Raw genomic sequence first — 26,351 nt, 5'->3', positions numbered from 1 at the left:
CTCTTTATATTGAATATCATAAGATCTTTAAAACATTTCTGTAATGTAATTGTTAAGTATTATTAACCTCATTTTACAGAGAAGAAACTAAAGGTATATAAATTTAGTCTACAAGCAACACTGAAATTTTCATGCCCAAGTCTTAAGTCTACTAACTCCACTAAACTATTTTTAATTTCCTTTTTCTAAAGTTTAAAAAACCATGAAATTGAGATTACCAGTTTTCTGACTGTAATATAAAGCAACTTTCTATTATCTTTGGATATTAATAATAGAATGTGGATGAATAAAACCCAGATATCACTTAAAAGTTTCCTTGTATTATTTACCCTCTTAAAGATCATTTTTATCAGCTCTGGTAAGAAGTAAAAAAAAAATGACTGACTTGATTCCAATGTAAATTTTACCTTTACTGCTTACCTCCAAATGGATGAGCAATGACAGAAATAAAAGGTAGGAAAAGAAGTAAAAAAGCTGTAGTCTCTTACAGCTTCTATAATTGAAAATTAAAATTGAAACTGAAATTTCAAAATCAAATTAAAATTGCAATGAAGCTGATTTATATTTGACCACCCCTCTTATATCCTGGAAATTATAATGGTGTTAACTTTTCTTCTATAAAAATGGTTTTGTTCTTGTAGCCACTGGTTTATACGGTACCTTTAGCATTAAGCCATCAACTCGAATATCAACATGCTCATCCGATTTTGAATTGTCATTCAACTTGTACACAGCCATAAACTGATTAAGGCTCTGTTTTAAATCCAATAGAAATTGATTTAACCACAGAATACTTCTTTCATCCACAGTAAACTGTAGTGCATTTAGCTGGCTATAAAGGTTGGGAGATGGAACTGTGAAGAAAAAAATTTTTTAAAGATTTTTATTAAACAGGTAGGTCTAGATCTTCCCTGAGGACAGAAAAGACATTTTAAACAAGTTTCACTGTTTTTTAATTAAGGTAAAAAGTTTTTCTGATGTTATTAACCAAATTAAAGTGACGTGTAGATGACAGCATACACGTTTAGATTGACAGAACATTTTTCTGCTTCACTAACTTAAAAATATACAATTCAATCTAAAACTAATTGTATAAATGACAAATAATGTTTAGATTTCCCCCCTATTGTTATAGTCACCAAGAAGCAAACTTCAAAAAACTTTAACTGTTTAATGAATTACTGAATCAAAGTTGTGATTCTTAATCTGAATCCTCCACAATTTGAGAACCAAGTCAAATGACTAACATTTTTTACCGAGCAAGCAATGAGAATGAGAGACACAGACAAGAAGGGAGAGAGATAAAAAGCATCAACTTGTAATTGCATCACTTCAGTGGTTCATTGATTGCTTTTCATATTTGCCTTGATGGGAGGGGGACTCAAGCAGAGCCAGTGACCCCTTGCTCTAGCCAGCAACCTTGGACTCGAGCCAGTGACTATTGGATTCATGATTCCGTGCTAAAGCCTACGACCCTACACTCAAGCTTGTGAGCTTGTGCTCAAGCCCGCAACCCTGCGCTCACACAGGTGACTGCGAGATTCAAACCCCGGACCTCAGTGTCCCAGGTTGACACTCTATTCACTGCACCACCACCAGTAAGGCTAATGAGTAATTTCTTATTAAAATGGTATAACCAGGCCTTGGCCGGTTGGCTCAGCAGTAGAGCGTCAGCCTGGCATGTGGAAGTCCACGATTCAATTCCCGGCCAGGGCACACAGGAGAAGTGCCATCTGCTTCTCCACCCTTCCCCCTCTTCTTTCTCTGTGTCTCTCTCTTCCCCTCCCTCAACCAAGGCTGTACTGGAGCAAAGATGGCCCGGACGCTGAGGATGGCTCCATGGCCTCAGCCTCAGGCACTAGAATGGCCCTGGTTGCAACAGAGCAACGCCCCAGATAGGCAGAGCATCGCCCCCTGGTGGGCATGCTGGGTGGATCCCAGTCAGGTGCATGCAGGAGTCTATCTGTCTTCCCCCCTTCCTTGCTTCTCACTTCGAAAAAATACAAAAAAAAAAAAAAAAGGTATAAACCAGGCAAATCTCCTTGAGAGGAGGGACCAAGTACAGTTTTATTCTCCCCTTAATCCTAAACCTAAAATAGTGAGTGGTATAAAGTAAAAACTCAATTATCTCTTAAATGACCAAATAAATACCTTTTTCATAGCATATTAGAATGCCTAGGGGTTGGACAAATATTTTAGTGCTAATGTATATTAAACTAGTATTTGTAATTTGAGTATATCACTTCTTGATATGCACATATATTTGTATCACAGAAACCAATATCATTTTCAGATCTTGATGAAGATTTTATTATAAAAATTCAGACCTGTTTTCTTTTTTTTTTTTTCTTTTTTTTTTTCTGAAGCTGGAAACGGGGAGGCAGTCAGACAGCACTCCCGCATACGTCCGACCGGGATCCACCCAGCACGCCCACCAAGGGGCGATGCTCTGCCCATCCAGGGCGTCGCTCTGTTGCGACCAGAGCTACTCTAGAGCCTGAGGCAGAGGCCATGGAGCCATCCCCAGCGCCCGGGCCATCTTTGCTCCAATGGAGCCTCGGCTGCAGGAGGGGAAGAGAGAGACAGAGAGGAAGGAGAGGGGGAGGGTGGAGAAGCAGATGGGCGCTTCTCCTGTGTGCCCTGGCTGCGAATCGAACCCGGGACTTCCACACGCCAGGCCGACACTCTACCACTGAGCCAACCGGCCAGGGCCCAGACCTGTTTTCTTATACTAAAGGAAAGAGTATGCATATATAAAATTTTTATACTATATTAAGTTAAGGAAAATAAGCCCAATGGCTGGGACAGCAGTTAGAGACAGCACTATGATAATGTCCCACATAGGACTTCTTTCTTTTCTTTCTTTCCTGTCTTTCTCACTTTTTTAAAAACATTTTTTAAGACTTTATTCATGCCTGACCAGGCAGTGGCGCAGTGGATAGAGCATAGGACTGGGATGCGAAGGACCCAGGTTCGAGACCCCAGGGTTGCCAGCTTGCGTGCACGCTCATCTGCCTTGAGCAAAAAAGCTCACCAGCTTGGACCCAAGGTCATTGGCTTGAGGAAGGGGTTACTTGGTCTGCTGAAGGCCCACGGTCAAGTCACATATGAGAAAGCAATCAATAAACAACTAAGGTGTCACAGCAAAAAACTGAAGATTGATGCTTCTCATCTCTCTCCGTTCCTGTCTGTCTGTCCCTATCTATTCCTCTCTCTGACTCTCTCTCTATCCCTGTAAAAAAAAAAAAAAAAAAGATTTTTTTCATTTCAGAGAGGAGAGAGAGAAAAGGGTAGGAACAGGAAGCATCAACTTCCACACATGCCTTGACTGGGCAAGCCCAGGGTTTCGAACTGGTGACCTAAGGATTTCAGGGCAACACTTTATCCACTGCGCCAACACAGGTCAGGCTGTCTTTCTCATTTTCTTTCAGCAAAGATTTATTGAATGCCAACTATATTTTGTGTTATTATATTAATCACAAAAAATTAAAAAACAAAACAGGGCATGGTTCCTTTCCTTAAAAATTTCAGAGACTATTAAAAAATAGACAGACGTGAAAGTAGAAAAGTTAAATTCAAGTCTAACAGAGACATTTGATTAGGATATAGGAGTGCTTGTCTTTGAAAATAGCAAGGATGTGGGGTGCTGAGGAGATCACATCGCACTCTGGTAGGGAAGAAAGGAGAAGGAATGTCAAGCAGAGATTAAGTGATGGTAGCAGCCACAGAGAAGAGTGGACAGCAAGTGTAGTCCCCAAGGCTAGAGCACAAACGGAGGGAAGAACCTTGACTACACATGGGGATAGAGGAAGAAACCTGATGCATTAAACAGCAGAAATCAATATGCAGCTTCTAACAGGGGTCTACTTATGAAATAGATTACTATGTAGCTATTAAAGATACTTAAAATGAACTTGTAGAAACCTGGAATATGCTCATATAATTAAGGAAAAAGAACAGAATGGAAACCAAATATGTAAAAGAAACATATATCAAAAACAGAACTGCCTGACCAGGTGGTGGCGCAGTGGATAGAGCGTCGGACTGTGATGCGGAGGACCCAGATTCGAGACCCCAAGGTTTCCAGCTTGAGCGCGGGCTCAACTGGTTTGAGCAAAAAGCTCACCAGCTTGAGCCCAAGGTCGCTGGCTTGAGCAAGGGGTTACTCGGTCTCCTAAAGACCCACAGTCCTGGCATTTATGAGAAATCAATCAATGAACAACTAAGGTGTTGCAATGTGCAACGAAAAACTAATGATTGATGCTTCTCATCTCTCCGTTCCTGTCTGTCTGTCCCTGTCTATCCCTCTCTCTGACACTCTCTGTCTCTGTAAAAAACAGAACTAACCGGGTTCAATTCTCAGCCAGGGCACACAGGAGAAGCGCCCATCTGCTTCTCCACCCCCCCTCCCCCTCCTTCCTCTCTGTCTCTCTCTTCCCCTCCCGCAGCTGCAGCCGAGGCTCCATTGGAGCAAAGATGGCCCGGGCGCTGGGGATGGCTCCTTGGCCTCTGCCCCAGGCACTAGAGTGGCTCTGGTCGCGATGGAGCGATGCCCCGGAGGGGCAGAGCATCGCCCCCTGGTGGGCAGAGCGTCGCCCCCTGGTGGGCGTGCTGGGTGGATCCCGGTCGGGCACATGCGGGAGTCTGTCTGACTGTCTCCCTCCGTTTCCAGCTTCAGAAAAATACAAAAAAAAACAAAACAACAACAACAAAAAAACCCAGAACTAACAATACCCTACTTATTGTTACGGTCTAAACTATGTCCTTTCAAAATTGATATGCTGAAGTTCTAATCTCCAGTGCCTCAGAATGTGAGTGTATATGGAGATAGGGCTTTTAAAGAAGCAACTGTGGTAAAAATGAGTTCATATGGACGGGCCCCAGTCCAGTATGACAGGAGTCACAAAAGTAGATTAGGAAACACACACACAGAGTAAAGAGCATGTGAGAAGATGGCTATCTACAAGCCAAGGAGAGAGGCCTCTGAGGAAACAACTCGCTGACACTTGGATTTGGAACTTCTGGCCTCCTGCACTGTGAAGAAAGCCCTCGGCATGTGGTTCTCTGTTAACCAATACTAGCAAACTAATACACACTTCGGTTTTAGGACAAGTTATCTCCAAATGTAGGCTCATGGGCTAAAGGACATATTACATTTATAATTATTTTAAAAGTTACATTTTTAAAGCTGGATCACTTAACTGAGAGATAAAACATGAGAACTGAAACTGAATCCCCATACAGTTGTTTGAAAATTTTCCATAATGAAAAGTTAAATTAAAAACAGTTACAACATAAGCTACCAATTCCACTCATAGGTAGGTATCTACTGGGCTACGATTTAAATTGCTGGGGGAAAAAATTTATATTTTTATTGGAAAAAAACCACAGATTATAGAATAAGATTATAAATCCCTTGGCACACATTAACAAAACTGATAAAAATAAACCTACAAGAGATAGAAATCCTGGAAACTAGTCTTATCTCTGAAGAAAAATTACTAGTTCAGTGATGCATTATTTAAGGAAAATACTTTGGGGGTGAGAGGGCTGAAAAGAACAGGCACCCAATTACAGACAAATGGCTGTGAATATCCTGGGGAAACACTAGATGAGGGGGAATGAAATTCAATTTAGAAGACCCATGCTTGGCCCTGGCCGGTTGGCTCAGCGGTAGAGCGTCGGCCTGGCGTGCGGGGGACCTGGGTTCGATTCCCGGCCAAGGCACATAGGAGAAGCGCCCATTTGCTTCTCCACCCCCACCCCCTCCTTCCTCTCTGTCTCTCTCTTCCCCTCCCGCCGCCGAGGCTCCATTGGAGCAAAGATGGCCCGGGCGCTGGGGATGGCTCCTTGGCCTCTGCCCCAGGCGCTAGAGTGGCTCTGGTCGCGGCAGAGCGACGCCCCGGAGGGGCAGAGCATCGCCCCCTGGTGGGCGTGCCGGGTGGATCCCGGTCGGGCGCATGCGGGAGTCTGTCTGACTGTCTCTCCCCGTTTCCAGCTTCAGAAAAATACAAAAAAAAAAAAAAGGAGACCCATGCTTGAGTTCCAGGTGTGTCATATTACTGTATAAGGTACTAAGCAAATGTCTTAATCGATCTTAATTTACTTATAATTTTAGTCAGGAAGGTAGAAAAAACAAATAAGTGTGAAATATATAAAAGACTATTGAAAAGCATAAAATGGTGAGGATTAGATCCCTAAAGTCTGGCACAAACAAAAATTAAAGTGATAAAATAGTTCAACATCAGTTTCTCCAAAGTAATTTCCAGGCTATCTTCTTTTTAATGAAACAACAAAGGCACGAGCATCACAAATTCCCTTTGGCCTGATCATGTGGTGGTATAGTGGATAGAGTGTTGACCTGGGACACTGACCTCAAGGTCGCTGGCTTGAGCGCAGGATCATCCAGCTTGAGTGCAGGGGGTGCTGGCTTGAGTGTGGGATCATAAACATGACCCCATGGTCTCTGGCTTGAGCCCAAAGTTCACTAGCTTGAAGCCCAAGATCAATGGCTGGAGTTTTAAGTTCCTGGCTTGAACAAGGGGTCACGGGTTTGGCTGGAGCCCTCCGGTCAAGGCACATATGAGAAAGCAATCAATGAACGACTAAGGTGCCCTAATGATGAGTTGATGATTCTCATCTCTCTCCCTTCCTGTCTGTCTGTCCCTGTCTGTACCTTCTCTCTCTCACGATAAAATAAATTTCTTTGAAACTAAGAACCTATATTAAGTAAATATTAAACAAAATGGGCAAACTGGGTCAAACAAATTGTGGAGTTCTATTTTTAAAGAGAGGATGTAAAATTTTTTCTTCCAATAACAACCTAGTCCTATTCCATTTAAACACATTTTCTCAACTAAGACTTTTACCACAATAATTAAAAAGGTACCACATAAACAAAGACAAATTTCAGTTTTAGGATTCCTCTACAAAACAAATAGCAAAAAATTATAATATTCAAAGAACACAATGTATAATCATTTTAACTCTAAGCAGCCAAAGCAGCTTACAAATAAAAATTCATGTAATTCAATGTTTCTAAATAAAGACAAGTGCCAAAAGTTGTCCAAGATATAATATATAATTATTAAAACCAAGCCCAAAAAATTCCCTGTAGCTAAAAGAATAACTTCATTATTCATTTTCTCAATGAAATATAGACTTATATTAATATAGCAGAAATATAAATGAGAATTATACTAAAGAAAAAAAATCTAATCTACACATAGCCTAACTTTCACCAAACAAACAGCTACTAAATACAAAAATGAGTCAAAATTCAGGGATAGGCCCTGGCCGGTTGGCTCAGTGGTAGAATGTTGGCCTGGCGTGTGGAAATCCCAGGTTTGATTCCTGGCTAGGGCACATAGGAGAAGAAACCATCTGCTTCTCTACCCTTCCCCCTCTCCTTTTTCTCTCTCTCTTTTCCTCCTGCAGCCAAGGCTCCACTGGAGCAAAGTTGGCCCAGGCACTGAGGATGGCTCCATGGCCTCCACCTCAGGCGCTAGAATGGCTCCTGATGCAGTGGAGCAATGCCCCAGATGGGCAGAGCATGCCCCCTAGTGGGCATGCTGGGTGGATCCCTGTTAGGCACATGCCGGAGTCTGTTTCTCTGACTCCTGGCTTCTCACTTTAGGGGAAAAATATAATTCAGGGATAAAATGAAGCATGAATTCATTTTACAAAATTGAATTCATTTACAAAAATGAATTACTACAAAATTCCTAACATCAAGTATGCTACAAGCTAGTAAGAGAAAAGAACATATGAGCAAATAATAATATATAAAAATGCCATACAAGAGTTACATACTATACACAATGATAATAAAAATAATGGACCGTTGACTCTTTTTTCAATTTACAAAGCTCTAAAACTTATCAAGAAAAAAAGAAACTTCCTAAATAATAGACAAATAATAAAATATAAAATTCTCTTACTTGGAAAATCCTTTCCATCTGGATAGTAATATTCTGTGAATTCTATATAAACAGCTGACATTTCTTGTGGAAGATACAAAGATTTTTTATTGCAAGAAATCATACTTTTGGGGGAAGAACGACATTGTTCTGCTGTAGAGACCTGAAAAAATAAGTTTCCTAAAGTAACACTGAATAAAAAAGCCTTTCCAAAGAATGTATGCAACACAGTTATCACTTCAAACTCTTAAAACTGCTTCCAGCCCTGGCCAGTTGGCTCAGCAGTAGAGCGTCGGCCTGGCGTGTGGGGGACCCGGGTTCGATTCCCAGCCAGGGCACATAGGAAAAGCGCCCATTTGCTTCTCCACCCCCCACCCCATCCTTCCTCTCTGTCTCTCTCTTCCCCTCCCGCAGCCAAGGCTCCATTGGAGCAAAGGTGGCCCGGACACTGGGGATGGCTTCTTGGCCGCCGCCCCAGGCGCTAGAGTGGCTCTGGTCGTGGCAGAGCGACGCCCCGGAGGGGCAGAGCATCGCCCCCTGGTGGGCAGAGCGTCGCCCCTGGTGGGCATGCCGGGTGGATCCCGGTCGGGCGCATGCGGGAGTCTGTCTGACTGTCTCTCCCCATTTCCAGCTTCAGAAAAATACAAAAAAAACAAAACAAACAAACAAAAAAAACCAAAAAAAAAAAACTGCTTCCAGTAATTTAGTAATGATTAATTTCCAACAAAAACTTTACTATATATTTAACTTCACATTAAATTATTTTAAAATCAACTAGTCAGGCCCTGGCCGGTTGGCTCAGCGGTAGAGCGTCGGCCTAGCGTGAGGAGGACCCGGGTTCGATTCCCGGCCAGGGCACACAGGAGAAGCGCCCATTTGCTTCTCCACCCCTCCCCCTCTCCTTCCTCTCTGTCTCTCTCTTCCCCTCCCGCAGCCAAGGCTCCATTGGAGCAAAGATGGCCCGGGCGCTGGGGATGGCTCTGTGGCCTCTGCCTCAGGCCCTAGAGTGGCTCTGGTCGCAACCTGGTGACGCCCAGGATGGGCAGAGCATCGCCCCCTGGTGGGCAGAGCCTCGCCCCTGGTGGGTGTGCCGGGTGGATCCCGGTCGGGTGCATGCGGGAGTCTGTCTGACTGTCTCTCCCTGTTTCCAGCTTCAGAAAAATGAAAAAATAAAAATAAAATAAAATAAAAAATAAAATCAACTAGTCAGAAAACTATAATCTCTGGATTTCTATCAATTAAAGTCAACTCTGCAGAACATTCCTAGCAAACTCATTATTTTAAGCCTTAAAATAAGATAGAATATTTCTATCAGATAAAACATATATATATAAATGCAACTGCACAATAAAAAAATAACTGATAAACCAAGGTTTTCCAAAATTGGCACAATTGACATTTTGGGCCAGATAATTCCTTCTTGTGGGGGTGGTCCAGTGCACTGTAGAATGTTTAGCAGAATCACTGGTCTCTACCAACTAATGTCAACAGCAACCCTCTCCAACTGTGACAACCAAAATTGTCTTCAGACAATGTCAAATGTCTTCTGGGGAGCAAAATCATCCCCCAGTGAAAACCAATGGTAAAATGAAAACTTTTCAGATAAAAGTAAGCTTCAAAGTCATGAGCTTATCAAAATAAATGAGAACAATTCATAAATGCTAATGTACATCTGGAATCCTTTTTTATTTTTTAAAAATAGGATACATATTCAGTTGTGTTGGGTTGCAAGGTCAGACCATGTTGTGAGATTACAGCCTGAATAAGATTTTTAGTGTAAATGGATATACAGTTCTTAGCTATAAAATTATGTTTGCAGTATAACCAATACTTCTTAGTTTAATAAAGCAAAAAGGTATTATAGTTTCTTCCATTAAGACAATTGTGTAATAAAGAATCTGGACTACAAAGAGAGGTCTGGCCTTTTTCTTTGCTCCTGGGAGGTAATTCTAAACAATTGGAATTTTCTATTCACAGTGGATTGCTGGGGCCACAACCAACAGTTTATGTCACAAGATATCTCAGAGTGCCACTGGCCATACTTTGATTACTTAGTAGTTTAACTGTTTAGAGGGTGGATACCTTGGGTCAACTGGTATCAGTCTATCTAGAGACTGAATTCAACTATGTGGGCAATATTTCATGCATGTGGTTACATGTCCGTGTCCTGAGGAAAAGGGGGTTCTGAATTTAGAACACTCCTAGAATCCACTCTTTGCCCTCTTCCTATGGCTGATTCTAATTTGTATTCTTTCCCCTGGAATAAATGTGACTCAGGTGATTTCAAGTAGTTATGTGAATTTTTCCTGTGAATTCTCAAATCTGTGGGTAGTTTACAGAAACTCCTGAACTTGCAGTTGTATTCAGAAGTCTTGTGCATACTTGGCAAACTAGAGAACTGTGACTTTAACCTCACAGTGTGCCTAATCCCGGGAAACTATATACACAAAAATTAATGAACTGCTATTTTCTATCCTGTCTAATTTAGCCACTTAACAAAACTAGTTAAGATGTTTTTAAATAAAATGGTGGCATTAGTTTGTAAGAGTTGCTTGCCGAAGATAGTAAATGTACTTATCAGAAAATTTAATTTAAAAAGTGAAACATACCTGGTATATATTGAAATCTGCAAGTCTAACCACAACAGAACTGGACATTAACTTAGCTTTGGGTTGCTGAGATAATACTGAAGGTGTTCTGGAAGTCCCTTTCAGAGCTGAGTCTTTCTCTGTGGGAAATAAAAACTTCTTTCAATTTTTTTTTTCTAACAGTCACTCTTATTATTATGACAGCTACTAAAAATACTGATTTCTCAAATGAGATAATATATGGGAAAATACTTCATATAAACTGATATAGAAATAAGTTATTTGATTATTTTTTCATAATCATTATTCTTTAAACAGAAATCATACTTATATCACATTTAAGATACTCTCACAGATAACGTTTAGCTGAAATACTTATTACACTTGAGCTTAGACAAAAGGCCGAGAAACGACTGGCTGAAATACTTATTAAAAAGAGAAATCTGCAAGCCATTTTAAAGTCTAAAATATTCTACCTGGGTATTAGTCCTACATTTAAAAAAAAAAAAAAAAAAGCTTTCTTCCATAGGCCTATGGTCTAAATGAAATACAAAATTTTTATATATCAATTAAACATACCATATTTCCACATGTATAAGACACACCTTTTCCCGAAAAACTCTGGGACTAAAAACTTGATGTGTCTTATACAGTGGTTGTAGTTTTTATTTTTCTTGCATCCCCCGCTTTTCCACGCTTGTTTTTACGCTTATTTGTTGAAGACAGTAATTCATCATCAGACACAGATGAGGACAAGCTAATGGATAGGCGTTTTGACAGTAATGAGTTGTATGAATTTTATGATAAATAAAACTTTAGTTCAATAAATTTATGTAATACATTTTTTTCAAATTTCGGGCCCCAAAATGAAGGTGTATCTTATACATGGCAAAATACAGTAATTTACTGCCCTGGCCAGATAGTTCAGTTGGTTGGAGCACCATCCAGATACACTAAGGTTGTGGCTTCAATCCCAGGTCAGGGCACATATAAAAATCAACCAGTGGATGCATAAATAAATGGAACAACAAATTGATATTTCTCTCTCTCTCTCTCTAAATCAGTCAATAAATTTTTAAAAAACATAATACTTACAGAAAATATAAACACACACACACACAAAATTAATATCAGAGGAATGCCACAATGTTGTTAAAGGTAAAATACCTGTTTGTGTTTGCTGGGGAGAGGCATGTGTTGGGGATTTAGGAGGTGAACCTACATTATGATCTTTTATAGCCTGTTTAAGCATTTCAACGTTGCACTCAAATTCATGTAACAACTCGTTGGCCCATCCATTTTTTGTCTTGGTTGCATCACTAAAATACATCCAATGATTGCAACTATCTCCTGTAAAATGAGTAACAAGAAATTGCATTGAAAAGTACACAATTTCTATTTATTCTATTATGCTTCTAATGAGATTTATTCATAATCTCAAGGGATTCTTCAATTTTCCAATAAATTTACAGCCTTCACTTACTGCATATTTTAATCTTCCTAGAAAACACAAGGTAAAAAAGAGGTCAAAAGGAAATAATCTGGGAGGGTTTCTACCTAGAACCAATACTTGGTAAAACACCATGTAACATTTCAATTCAAAACAGCACTGATGGTGAACCTTCACTGAATATCAACCACCTGGCATATCTCCACTGGGTAGAGTCTCAGAGAATACCATCAAAGAAAAGTCTTTTCATCAAAGTTTTATTGTAAAGAGGCTAACAAAATATATACATAAAAATGATGAGGGCCTTGGCCGGTTGGCTCACTGGTAGAGCGTTGTCCTGGCGTGCGGAAGTCCCGGGTTCGATTCCCGGCCAGGGCACACAGGAGAAGCGCCCTCTGCTTCTCCACCCCTCCTCCTCTCCTTCCTCTCTGTCTCTCTCTTCCCCTGCCGCAGCCAGAACTCCACTGGAGCAAAGATGGCCCGGGCACTGGGGATGGCTCTGTGGCCTCTGCCTCAGGCGCTAGAATGGCTCTGGTTGCAACAGAGCGACGCCAAGATGGGCAGAGCATCGCCCCCTGGTGGGCGTGCCGGGTGGATCCCGGTCGGGTGCATGCGGAAGTCTGTCTGACTGCCTCCCTGTTTCCAGCTTCAGAAAAATACAAAAAGAAAAAAAAATGATGAGGATTATTAAAAAAACTGAAGAAACTGATAAAAATTCTCAAGATAAATATCAGTCACAAAGATGTATCAGTATATAACTTTTTTGGAATAAAAATTTAAAAATCAGGACGATTAGGTTTCTCTGTAGCAACTAAGGAAAGAAATGTGTATACAAATGGGCTAAGAAAATAAAATTTACTTTATAACTAAGTTTTACCTCCCAATGTGATTCCTATACTTAAAAATATTTTAAGCATGTGTAAATTGGGTATAAGGTCAAATTACTTAATTTAGCCAGAAACATATATTCTTTTTTGTTATTATTATTATTTAGGGTGAAAAATCTATAAATATTTGATTATTAAGAAGCTATTAAGCCTGACCAGGCAGTGGCACAGTGAGTAGAGCATCGGAGTAGATGCAGAGGACCCTGGTTTGAAACCCCAAGGTCACCAGCTTGAGCAAGAGCTCATCCAGCTTGAGTGTAGGGTCACTGGCTTGAGCATGGAATCACAGACATGATCCCATGGTCACTGGCTTGAGAGAAGCCCAAGGGCGCTGGCTCAAGGTGTCACTCACTCTGCTGTAGCCCTCCGGTCAAGGCACATATGAGAAAGCAATCATTGAACAACTAAAATGCCACAAGGAAGAATTGATGCTTCTCATCTCTCTCCCTTCCTGTCTGTCTGTCCCTATCTGACTTTCTGTCTCTGCTTAAAAAAAAAAAGAAGCAGCCTATTAAATCTTATTTATTGATAAAATTTAGAAAATCTAAAGAAGTTATTATTTCTAATAACCTACATACACTTCAATATAAAATGCATGGAGATTTTCTATGGCCATTACATTTTCCTTGGTAAGATACTACAGAGGCAAAACAACAAATACCAAATGCCTCGATCTCTTTCTGCTTTAAATATTAAAGCCGGTTGGCTCAGTGGTAGAGCATCGGCCTGGCGTGCAGGAGTCCCAGGTTCGATTCCCAGCCAGGGCACACAGGAGAAGCGCCCATCTGCTTCTCCACCCCTCCCCCTCTCCTTCCTCTCTGTCTCTTTCTTCCCCTCCTGCAGCCAGGGCTCCATTGGAGCAAAGTTTGCCCGGGCGCTGAGGATGGCTCTGTGGCCTCTGCCTCAGGAACTAGAATGGCTCTGACTGCCGCAGAGCGACGCCCCAAGATGGGCAGAGCATCGCCCCCTGGTGGGCATGCCGGGTGGATCCCGGTTGGGCGCATGCGGGAGTCTGTCTGCCTCCCCTTTTCCAGCTTCAGAAAAATACAAAAAAAAAAAAATTGAATTAAGACAAAATAAAATAAAATGAAGTAAATTGGCTATATAATTTGAAAGCAAGATTTATGTCTTCTAAAGAAATGGTTATACATACCTGCTTTGTGGTAAGGATAATAATCTATAGTTAGCTTTGTAAAAGACAGTTGCATAGCCCCGCCAGTAATACGTCTATTTGACTCTGTGAAAAGAAAAATATGGATTTGAGAAAGAAAAAAAAGTTATTAAGTAAACATCAGAAACACTTGATTTATCATACCTACAGACCAAGCAGTAATAACTGTCTGTTATCATGGATAATACATTAAGTATTTTAGGAAATGCACTTCAATCTAGTAAGTATTAAGCCCCTATCATTTGCAAGGTAAAAGGCTAAAAAATATAATACACATACAATAGCACAACTTTTATATTTACTCATTGTTCTTCATAACTATCTTTTGAGATAGATACTATTATAATTATGCCCATTTTCTAGATCAGTGGTTGGCAAATCGCGGCTCGCGAGCCACATGCAGCTCAATCAGACTGAGAATGTTTTTAGCAAAGGCCAGTTTAGGAGTACCCTAATTAAGTTAATAACAATGTACATACTTATATAGTTTAAGTTTAAAAAATTTGGCTCTCAAAATAAACTTCAACCGTTGTACTGTTGATATTTGGCTCTGTTGACTAATGAGTTTGCCGACCACTATTTTAAATTAAAAAAACTGAGACACAGAAAAGTTAAATTAAGCCTGACCAGGTGGTGGCACAGTGGATAAAGCATTGGACTGGGATGCGGAAGGACCCAGGTGCAAGACCTCCGAGGTAGCCAGCTTGAGCGCGGGCTCATCTGGCTTGAGCAAAAAGCTCACCCAGCTTGGACCCAAGGTCGCTGGCTCCAGCAAGGGGTTACTCGGTCTGCTGAAGGCCCGCAGTCAAGGCACATATGAGAAAGCAATCAATGAACAACTAAGAAGTCGCAACGCCCAACGAAAAACTAATGATTGATGCTTTTCATCTCTCTCCGTTTCTGTCTGTCTGTCCCTGTCTATCTCTGCCTCTGTAAAAAAAAAAAAAAAAAAAAAAAAAGTTACATTAAATAGGCCAAGGTCAGACAGCCAGTAAGTGGTTCTGAACCTAGGAAATCTTTACCACTACACTATAGCAGCCTGCCTTTTACCAAAGAGGAAATTGGTCTGTTAGGTTATATAAGTTATCCATGGTCACAGAACTAAATTCAGATTAGAAGTAGGTAAGTCAGTGTAACTTCAACATAAAAAATCAAACTTTAAAAGAGCATGGACAAATAAAATACAAATTAAGACATAGCTATATACACACTCTCTTCATTCATTTGTTAACTCTATCTCAACTAGCAGAATTTCTTTTAGAAAGAGAATAAAGGAGAAAAAAGGAAAAGAGAGGGGGGAGAGGGAGGAGAAAGGGGGAGAAAGAAGAGGGGGAAGAGATGGAGAGAGGGAAAGGGAGAAGTAGGAAGAAAGAAAAAGGGAGAAGGAGGAAGAAGGGAGAGGGAGGAAGGGAGAGAGAGGGAAGAAGTGAGAGAGAAGGAGGGAGAGAGAGGGAGGGAAGAACAAAGGGAGGAAGAGAGGGAATAAGGGAGGAAGAGGGAAGCAGGGAGGAAGGGGAGGGAGAAGGGAGAGGGAGAGAGGCAGAGGAAAGAGGGGGGAGGAAGAGAGATAGAAGGGGAGAGAGGGAGAGTGAGGGAGACAGAGAGGGAGAGGGAGGGAGACAAGGAGAGAGTGGGAGGAAGAGAGGACAGAAGGGGAGAGAAGGGAAGAGAAGGGGAGAGAGGGAGAGTGAGGGAGAGAAATAGTTGTTCCACTTATTTACACCTTCATTGGTTGATTCTTATATGCACCCTGACCAGGAATCAAACCCAAAACTTTGGCATATTGGGATGAGCTACTTGGCCAGGGCTTCAACTAGCAGAATTTCTAGTGCAGATCAACACCACTCATTTAATTTAAAATCTCTGGAGCCAAATGTTTTAGAATTCAGAACTTTTATATTTTATGAAAGTAATATGGTATATATATATATATATATATATACACACACACACACACACACATACACAACACTCCCAGCAGATTCTGAGGCAGCATTAATATAAAAACAGTAATTCTGCAGCAAAACTCATTTATATAAGTGGGTAAAATGAAGAAAATAAATAGCTATACAATTGAGTAGGTCAAGTTTTTCCAGCAAGTAAAATTTTTACAAACCTAAGAAGAAACATTTAAGAACTTTCTGGATTTTAAAATGCAGAGAACTAATTACAGATCTGTACAATGATGGGGATGTGTTGGTGGGGAAGTTTTCTCTTAAATTCCCTCAGTTTATTCTCTGAGGGAATACATAAAGTGAGGAATGTAAAAGAGCTTAGAAAATACTTTTTTCTGTTCTTTTCTCACTATTTTAACCTTGACCCTTCTTTTTGTTATTTTGGTTTGTTTGATTTAGATTTTCCTTCCAAATCACTAAAACAAAAGATACCAACTATGCCAAATGACAGAAAGATGGACAAAGGAAGGACAAATATCCAAATTCCCAATCTTCCTAACCTTTCATGCCCCCCCTTTGATCTGGTAGCCTTACATGATGGTTAGATCATTTCTACTGCTCAGTACCCATGATCAGACTCAATATTCACTCTTTCAGCTTTAAAAATCCAGAGCAACAATTTTCATAGGTACTACTCTGATTCAGGTTTGAGAAACACAGGTCTGATTATCTCCATTTAAAAAATATCCCAGCTTGCCTGACCAGGTGGTGGCACAGTGGATAGAGTGTTAGAGTGGGATGCAGAAGACCCAAGTTTGAAACCCCGAGGTCACTGGCTTGAGCAAGGGGTCACTCGCTCTGCTGTAGCCCCCTGGTCAAGGCACATATGAGAAAGCAATCAATGAACAACTAAGGAGTGCAATGAAGAATTAATACTTCTCATTTCTCTCCCTCCCTGCCTGTCCCTATCTGTCCCTCTCTCTGTCAAAAAAAACCCCTCAGGCCCTGGCCGGTTGGCTCAGTGGTAGAGTGTCGGCCTGGCATGCGGAGGAACCAGGTTCAATTCCCGGCCAGGGCACATAAAAGAAGCGCCCATTTGCTTCCCCACCCCCCCCCCTCCTTCCTCTCTGTCTCTCTCTTCCCCTCCCGCAGCCAAGGCTCCATTGGAGCAAAGATGGCCCGGGCGCTGGGGATGGCTCCTTGGCCTCTGCCCCAGGCGCTAGAGTGGCTCTGGTCGTGGCAGAGCGACACCCCGGAGGGGCAGAGCATCGCCCCCTGGTGGGCAGAGCATCGCAGCTGGTGGGCGTGCCGGGTGGATTCCGGTCAGGCGCATGCGGGAGTCTGTCTCTCCCCGTTTCCAGCTTCAGAAAAAAAAAACAAAAACAAAAAAACCCAGCTTGATTTTCATTCTCACCAAAGTTTGAGAACCAGCGTCCTAGAGAAAAGACTACCTGCTGAATCCTTTTAACACTTAGGGGCCAGGGACATTCTCTGACAGAGAAATGCCCCAGAATCTTAATTAGGGAACCACAGATGTTCAAAGTGACCAAGGACAGCTTCCTGCTACCCCGCTACCTTTGTCCACTAAATAAGAAAAATAAGACAAAGGCTAAAAGGAAAGAAAAAACAACTGAAATTGAGCATCCTGCCCAAATTTTATAGTATTGGGAGAAGAAGACACAAGAAATGTTAAACAGCCACATAATTGTGTTTACATGCACATAGGGTCAGAAAAATATAAACCACTATGTTGGAAACACATGTGGAAATTATAAACTTTAGTACTGGCAATAATTTAATTTATGCAGAATTTCAAAATTATAAAAAAGTTAATTCAAGGACAATTATTTAATATTTCACTATTCTCCAAGGATGTCATCTGCTCAGTCTTTGATTTCTATAAGCCTAATTTTTTAGCATTGATAGATAACAAGTGGGCTGAAGTACTAACTACTAAAGCAAAATAAAATTTCAAACCAATTTATAATATTTATTTTTTATTTATTTTTATTTTTATTTTTTCTTTTTCTATTTTTCTGAAGCTGGAAACGGGAAGAGACAGTCAGACAGACTCCCGCATGCGCCTGACCGGGATCCACCCGGCACGCCCACCAGGGGCGATGCTCTGCCCACCAGGGGGCATCGCTCTGGCGACCAGAGCCACTCTACCGCCTGGGGCAGAGGCCAAGGAGCCATCCCCAGCGCCCGGGCCATCCTTGCTCCAACGGAGCCTCAGCTGCTGGAGGGGAAGAGAGAGACAGAGAGGAAGGAGAGGGGGAGGGGTGGAGAAGCAGATGGGCGCTTCTCCTGTGTGCCCTGGCCGGGAATCGAACCCGGGACTCACGCACGCCAGGCCAACGCTCTACCACTGAGCCAACTGGCCAGGGCCAATATTTATTTTTTAATAAAAAATTGTATTTATTTAGAAGTGTTGCAAATGTCTACAAAACAGCTGCAAGTTTTTTGCACAGAGGAGTATTCAGTTAACAGAACAATTATTTCATATAAGCTGCATCAGAGATAACTGCAGATAAAATAATTACCACCCACACATATAACTAATTTGCTCTGTGCACTAACAAGAACCTGCTTTAAATTCCCCTGCCAGTTCACAACCCCCTACTGTACCGGGCACGGTTAGTCTTCAATGGCTACTGCAAATGCCACCAGGACAGGGCTATCTAAAGAGGGAAAAAACTGCGCTAGAATCAATTTATTACTCATCATTATTTTCATCTCCATCTTCTTCCTCCTGTTCTTCCTCTTCCTTTTTACCCTGCCTTTTCAGCCTTGGCAAGTTTCTTTTTATTGCCACATCAGGCTGTCCATTAGCTTGGTAAACAGCAATATCCTTTTTGTATTTCCTCCTGCTTAGCCGCCTTCTTTCCATCGTGCTGTTTGCCATCTGCGCAGTGATCCCTGTCTCTCCAGCTTCTTTGCAGTATCACCAAGGGATAGGCCAGGATGCCCTCCTTTGATTTTTTTGGGCGCTACTCAGAACAAACCAAGAAAAAGACCAAGGAGGCGCCTTGGGTGCACTGGGATCTTCCTTTGTTCCCCTTTAGGAGGGACGTAAGTTTTTATTTCTCTTTCACAATGGGTTTGTCTGCCTTTGCCATGTCTTAAAATTTTCCTTTCTCTTTAGCAGACATGGCCTTCCAACTCTCTGAGCACTTAGCAAACTCAGAGAAGTTGACTGAAGCATCTCGAAGCTTCTGCTTCTGCTCCTCTCAGCAAGTATGCACAAAGAAAGCATGTGAGGCTATGGTGCCTCTCAGCTTCCTAGGGTCTCCTTGTCCGGGTGGAGTTCCTGTTCCTCAGTGAGCACAGTCGCCCAGTGCCCATCTGGCTTGTACTTGCCCTGGTACTGTATCTGTGGAGCTCAATGTACTGAGATCTATGTCTATTACACCTTTCATGCATGTATCACTTATGAATGATAAATTATGATGTTATTGTATAGTACATACTATAGGATTATGTAAAATATCAGTTTTATAGTAAATTGTGGAAAAAATAGTTTAAAATAAACAGCTTTAATTACCTTTTTCTTTAGCATGAATATCATCACATATATGTAGATCTAGATGAGAAATCACTAAATGATGAGAAGTTTCTTTAACATTAAAGTCATTAAATAGTTTCACAATTGCGTCATTTAGATCAGGAGCATTTGAAGTCTGTGGTGTCTTTGCTTGCTGTGTTGATGGGGCTACTGCAGAGCTCTAAAAGATTCAAAAGTGCCTTATCACTGCAAGTTCAATACTTGAAATTCCCCACACAAGAAAACTGAAATATTTTTAGGAATAAAGTGATAAAAAATAAGCTAATACATTTACTTTTATATCAATAACTCAGTTTTCCTAAATTATTTTCTGAATTATATAGGAACAAAACAAATCCAACACTCTATCCACTGAACCAGCTGGCCAGGGCCATGCTGTTTCTTCTTTAAAACCATTACCAGAGGTTCAAGTCCACCACCACTCTCCTAAGACTGGCAATCTCTCTCTTTTTCAGTCCATTCTCTGTAATACCACCTTGTCACATTTGATTGTTCTTTCCTATTTAAAAATTCCCATTGGCTTCCACATGCCCATAAGTAAAAGTAGATTCTTTAATATATAATGCACTTTAAATTTAGTCACCATATATTTCTGCTTAAATTTAGGCTTCCTGCTCAGGAAAACTATTCTGTGCTAGAGTCCAGTGTTCTGTTCTGACTTTTTAAAATTAGGTTCCCCAGAGAATTATGAGGATATCTCATTGAATAAATATTACTTACTGGTAGAACAATACAGCGTTTACCCAGTTTTTATTCTAATTTTAAAATTATTCTTAACTTCCTGAGGAGATATTTGCAATATCAAACATTTTTATGTTGCCCCGGCTGGATGGCTCAGTACTCGAGTGTTGGCCCCACGTGTGGATGTCCTGGGTTTGAATTCCCAGTCAAGGCACACAGGAAAAGCATCCACCTGCTTCTCCACCCCTCCCCCTCTCCTTCCTCTCTGTCTCTCTCTTCCCCTCTCGCAGCCAAGGCTCCAATGGAGCAAAGTTGGCCCGGTGCTGAGGATGGCTCCACAGCCTCTCCCTCAGGCATTAGAACAGCTCAGGTTGCAGTGAAGCAACGCCCCAGATGGGCAGAGTGTTGCTCCTTAGTAGGCATGCTGGGTGGATCTGGTTGGGCGCATGCAGGTGTCTGTCTCTCTGCTTTCTCGCTTCTTCAGTAAAATACCAAAAAAAAATTAAAAAAGAAAAAAAATTTATGCCATTATTAATTCTCTAGAGTCTAATATAGGCCTCCAAACAAAATAATCACTACACAAATAGAAATAAAATTAATGTTTTCATATGGGTATCAAGTATATAATATTATATAGTAAGGCGTATAAGAAGATTCTTAGACTCAAGAGTATTAAAATCTATTTTACATAAAGTAAACAACTAACTGTTCTGATTTTTAAACCATTTACATATAATAGGTATTTTTCCCCGTTAACTTAATAGCATACCTGTGTAGGTTCAGAAGCCATGCTCTTCCTTTGTTCTGTTGATTTTTCTATTGCTTCACTAAGAGATTTTGCATATTGTACCATAGCTTTCAACTGAGAATCCGTTAAAACCCATAATAAGTCATCCAATATTAGAATTAACTTTGTTGCAATAACATTGCAGTCCTTTAACTGTCAAAAAAAATTGATAAAATTAAGCCAAGAAATAAAACTTAAAATGTACTTATATTTAAAATTTTTAATTTTTGAATGGCATTAAATATGAATCCTTCATTCATTCACCAAATATTTACTGAGTTCCAAAAGTATGGAAAGAATATCTCCTAGTATTGGCAACAGAGTGGTAAAAAAAAAAGGACAAATTCCTGTACCTAAACAGGTAAAGGTTATAATAGGTACAAGTACTTATATAATATAATTTTGCATTTATAGCTAATAAATCATTTGTTAATAAATGTTACTTCAACTAATACTAGTAGAAAAAGTAGCATTAAATTAAAAACTAAAATGCTATTTTAACCACATATTCTAAAAATATATTTTTCAATTATAATTTAGTATAGTAGTTTGTATCAAGTGACACGAAACATGTTTTTGAGATTATAAGCCATGGTTAAAATAAGTCATAACTCTATCATTAAATTACATCACAATCCATAGTGGACTCTCAACTCTGACAACCTTAAGTAAATATCTTTCTATTTATCTTAATTACCAGTTGTCTTAATAACCTTCTAAACCTAATAGTTTCAGTTACCCATTCCTGAGCAATTCAACAGGACAAATAAAATTATAAAACTGTTAATGTTCAACAGATATCTGGCAACTCAGAAATCTACTCAATCATAAAAAATAAAAATCTAAATATTAGCCTGACCACGCAGTGGTGCAGTGGATAGAGTGTCGCACTGGGATGCGGAGGACCCAGGTTAGAGACCCCGAGGTCGCTGGCTTGAGCGCGGACTCATCTGGTTTGAGCAAAGCTCACCAGATTGGACCCAGGGTCGCTGGCTTGAGCAAGGGGTTACTTGGTCTGCTGTTGGCCCCACGGTCAGGGCACGTATGAGAGAGTAATCAATGAACAACTAAGATGTCGTAACGAAAAACTAATGATTGATGCTTCTCATCTCTCTCCATTCCTGTCTGTCTGTCCCTATGTATAGCTCTCTCTGACTCTCTCTCTGTCTCTGTAAAAAATAAAAATAAAATTAAAAAAAATCTAAATATTAAATCTAGAAGGCTGAAAAAATGTTATCACAGTAAGTTTCTTCAAATATTACATAAGGCACTATATTTCCTTTCATTTTGCATTGTTTACTATACGAATATTTCACTTAAAATTATTTTAAATCTCCTGTTAATTCCAATAGTTATCACATGAATCAAAAAGGAAATCTGTTAACTTACTCTTCTTTTAAGTGTGACTCTGATTTTTGATTGGTTGGTTATTAATCGAACAGGAGCACACATAATTTCAAGATGTGAACTTTGGGTAGCATCTGCCTCTATTCGAATCATCTGCCAATTTATTTCTTTAAATGTCAAAACCTAAAGAGAAGATAGAGATCATGCAGAACAGAATAAGAAAAATGTAGATTAAAAAGAAAAAAAAGGCCCTGGCCGGTTGGCTCAGCGGTAGAGCGTCGGCCTAGCGTGCGGAGGACCCGGGTTCGATTCCTGGCCAGGGCACATAGGAGGGGCGCCCGTTTGCTTCTCCACCCCTCCGCCGCGCTTTCCTCTCTGTCTCTCTCTTCCCCTCCCGCAGCCGAGGCTCCATTGGAGCAAGGATGGCCCGGGCGCTGGGGATGGCTCTGTGGCCTCTGCCTCAGGCGCTGGAGTGGCTCTGGTCGCAATATGGCGACGCCCAGGATGGGCAGAGCATCGCCCCCTGGTGGGCAGAGCTTCGCCCCTGGTGGGCGTGCCGGGTGGATCCCGGTCGGGCGCATGCGGGAGTCTGTCTGGCTGTCTCTCCCTGTTTCCAGCTTCAGAGGGGTGGGAAAAAAAAAAGAAAAAAATAAAAAATAAAAAAAAAATAAAAGAAAAAAAAAAAAAGAAAAAAAAATAGAAATGTACCTCTTCACTAATTTTCATATGACTTTTTAGATACAGTCACTATGATTGTATTTTTTGAAACTGTACACTTCCAACAAATTCAGTAGCACACCTTCATAATTTTATTCATCACCTGTAAAGCTGTTAATACTTTTATTCTCAGTAATCTAATTTTAATAGAGTACAAAAAGCATTTGAATCATATAACCAAGAATTTAAATGACATATTTTAATTTTGTAAATGTAAAAAGTCAGTTCCTAGTAGCAATGAAGTTAAAATAGAACTTAACCCTGTAAGTTGAAATATTTATTGCAATAAACATTAAAATATGTAATTTAATGATTAAGGGGAAAACAGAGAAAAGTGTGATTAAAAGACAAAAGTAAATCTAGTAGTATATGAATCTAGGTAACAAAGTAATTATTTTAAACATCCTCTTTTATTTATCAGTGACTAAAATTGTTGAAAAAAAAGAAAAAACTCTTTACCTCGCCTCTCTGTGGATCTTGAATACGAGTAAACCTTAAGTCTCCGTGTTCCCAGTTTGCGTTTACACTATAGATCCGTAGCTGGGAAAGTTCAAAGGATGCATTGAAGGCTTTTGCTCCAATGCGAATAACAATGGAATTTACAGAAACAGTAATTCCCTCAACTACTTTTTCAGCAAAGCCATATTCACTGTAAAAGGGAAGTAAAACAAAATATAATGTGCTAATACCAAGAAAATCATTAAAAGAAAAAAGTTATCTGTTAATATTCTCACACAAAGTACACAAACTACCACATTATTCATTTTGGTTTAAGAAAACCAAATTGTTGTTAAAACAATAGTCTAACCTGGTTACATTAAGTTATAAAAATGCTCTTCTCAAAATGATAAAAGATTTTTAAAATTAGAGGTGATTTCCTAAATTAAATTATTATGATCAGTATCTCAAAAAGCATTAGTCCAGACAACTATAATATATAACATCTATAATATGAATAAGAGAGCTAAATTCTTGACACAAAAAAGGATAAGAGACTACAGCTGGAATATAACCTCATAATTTAGGAATAAATTTAGAAAAAGTTCACATTCCCTAATTCAATTCAGCAAATACTGAGCCATCTATGATGTGAACACTGGGACATAGGACTCGTACGTTACTTGGGGAGGAAAAAATTTCCTAGCAACTGAAACATAAGGGAATCTGTAATTAATTGTTTTTAAAAATGAATTATCAGTACGCTTGGTAGAGGAAGAAATTGCATATAACTAGGGAGAAATATATCCAGAAAAAAAGGATGAACTTTCCATGGGGACAGATGGAAGGGAAATCCTGGAACAGGGAAAAGCATGAGCAAAGGCACAGATAGGAAAGCAAGGCTGTGTTTTGAGAATTATGAGTAGTAGTACAGCATAAGTGGAATATAGATTATCAATATATTTTGGCAGGTGGGGTGGTAAAAATTTGTCCAACAGTCACATCACTTCAATTATCATCAATTTGACCATTACTTTTCTTCTATGTCTCTATCCAGAACTCTCACTAGAACTTCAGACTGTAAAATTCAAATGCCAATCACAGCTCCACAAGGCTTGCTCTCAACACATTTCAAAACCCACATGTATAAAAGTGAACCCACCATCTTTATGGATCATGTACATACCTCCACCATACTTGCTGCTATGCTTTTTGATTTATTACTTTAATGTGTAAGTAAATCACCTAGCCTTTCTAAGCCTTATCTGACTTATCTTTTAAATCAAGCAATATTTTGTAGGTTTATCTGTGGATTACATGAAATAATGTCCATCTGTTGACTCATAATACTTCATAAAATTAACTATTATTTATACTATTAACAGTAGTATATTAATACCATTGAAAGTCTACAAACCTCAGTTTCCTCATTTGTATTGTAAGTGAAAATAATATCTATTTCAAAGGGTTGCTACAGTCTTTCATTGAAAGATAATATGGGTAGTAATTTATACAGTCCTTGTCTTGCTTGCCTGAGGTAGTTTTGTTATTTAAAAAAAACAAAAAAGAGATAGCCATCTACCTTGGGTTTACAAAATTGAGAACCCAAGAGTAAGAACTCATCAGCATCCTAGGAAAGAGCTGCTTTGATCATAAGGACAAATATTGGTCACTTAGAAATATTCCTGGAGTTGCAAAGAATATTTCTATAATAATTATATGGGAATACTCTTCCAAATATCCAACCCCATCTGTTCTAATAAACACACATTAAAAAGTGTTACAATTGTATTAGAGGATTTACCATCAAAAAGGTGATGCCTATGTTAATGACTAAGACTACATGTTTATGGTTATGTCTTTCATTATAAATTAAAAAGGGAAAATTCCAGTTTACAAGTTTCTTCTAAGCCTATTTATTATTAGTTTTTCTCTATTTAAAAGAAATCTCTTAGAAACAAAATCAAATAGATCAGTGGTTCCCTAAGTTGCATGACTATGAAGAATTGTTAAAAATACATATTCATGTTCTCGACAACCATTATAGAGCTAATGAATCTTAATTTCAAAAGAAGCCTAGCCTGACCAGTGGTGGCACAGTGGACAAAGCATCAATCTGGAACACTGAGGTCCCCAGTTCCAATCGTCAAGGTCGCTCACTGGCTGTGAGTGCAGCTTGTCAACATGGAGTCTCTGTCTTGAGGGGAATTGTGTATGGGACCCCAAAGCTCGCCATCAGCTTGAGCCTAGAGGTAGCTGGCTTGAGCAAGGGGACACTGGCTCGTCCCCAGTCAACTAAAGTGAAAGCAACTACAAGTTGATGCTTTTCACCCTCTCTTTCCTTTCCTGTCTCTCTTAACAACAAATAAACAAACAAATAAATAAATGAATAAATAAATAAATAAAGACTCTGCAGACTTAGTAAACACCCTAAGTTACAATCAGGCAAGTCTGGAAAACATGGAAACAGATGAACCATACTGCCATGCATTAAAATATAAGGGCTGTTATCATTAATTACAACGTCGAATTATGAAGTTTATTGATACTATAAAAAGTGAATTAGGAAGAACACTATCAACTGCACTCAGCTCATATTGAAAAAATACCTAATTTCTGCCATATCTAATTAAAATTTTTCATTAATAACAATTTTCCTGATCTTTAACTCTTTCAATAACTTATAAAGATTTCTACTTTATAATTTTTCTGACTCGTCAATTTAATGACCAACTGCTCCAATCTACTCTATCAAACTTGAAAACACAATTTAAATTTAAAATCTTCAATTGTTGAGCACTGCATAAATGACAAAGAAGTTAATATAAAAGCTCTTTTCCCAATCACTATTACCTGCAGTGCAAATATAAATAGCACATCTGATAGAATACACTAATATAACGGTG

The 26,351-nt window shown here is 39.7% G+C and overlaps 1 protein-coding gene and 1 pseudogene across 2 annotated transcripts in view; both read right to left on the bottom strand.

Moving 5' to 3' along the window:
• Nucleotides 1-26,351, bottom strand: part of BLTP3B (bridge-like lipid transfer protein family member 3B) — a 108,360-nt gene that overhangs the window by 34,537 nt on the left and 47,472 nt on the right. For both annotated transcript variants that reach the window (XM_066357027.1, XM_066357034.1), the window contains exons 5-13: nt 23,467-23,656; nt 22,333-22,473; nt 20,926-21,096; nt 19,455-19,635; nt 13,998-14,081; nt 11,675-11,857; nt 10,529-10,647; nt 7,941-8,082; nt 661-854 (exon numbers count right to left, since the gene is read on the bottom strand). In XM_066357027.1, the coding sequence (XP_066213124.1) occupies nt 661-854; nt 7,941-8,082; nt 10,529-10,647; nt 11,675-11,857; nt 13,998-14,081; nt 19,455-19,635; nt 20,926-21,096; nt 22,333-22,473; nt 23,467-23,656 (1,405 nt within the window). The remainder of the gene's footprint in view (nt 1-660; nt 855-7,940; nt 8,083-10,528; nt 10,648-11,674; nt 11,858-13,997; nt 14,082-19,454; nt 19,636-20,925; nt 21,097-22,332; nt 22,474-23,466; nt 23,657-26,351) is intronic.
• LOC136379254 (putative high mobility group protein B1-like 1) lies at nt 18,627-19,329 on the bottom strand (annotated as a pseudogene).

This window comes from Saccopteryx leptura, chromosome 1 (assembly GCF_036850995.1).
Source record: "Saccopteryx leptura isolate mSacLep1 chromosome 1, mSacLep1_pri_phased_curated, whole genome shotgun sequence".
Lineage (NCBI taxonomy): Eukaryota > Metazoa > Chordata > Mammalia > Chiroptera > Emballonuridae > Saccopteryx > Saccopteryx leptura.
The sequence above is the reverse complement of the archived record's forward strand: the minus strand, read 5'-3'. Positions and strand labels throughout refer to the sequence as shown.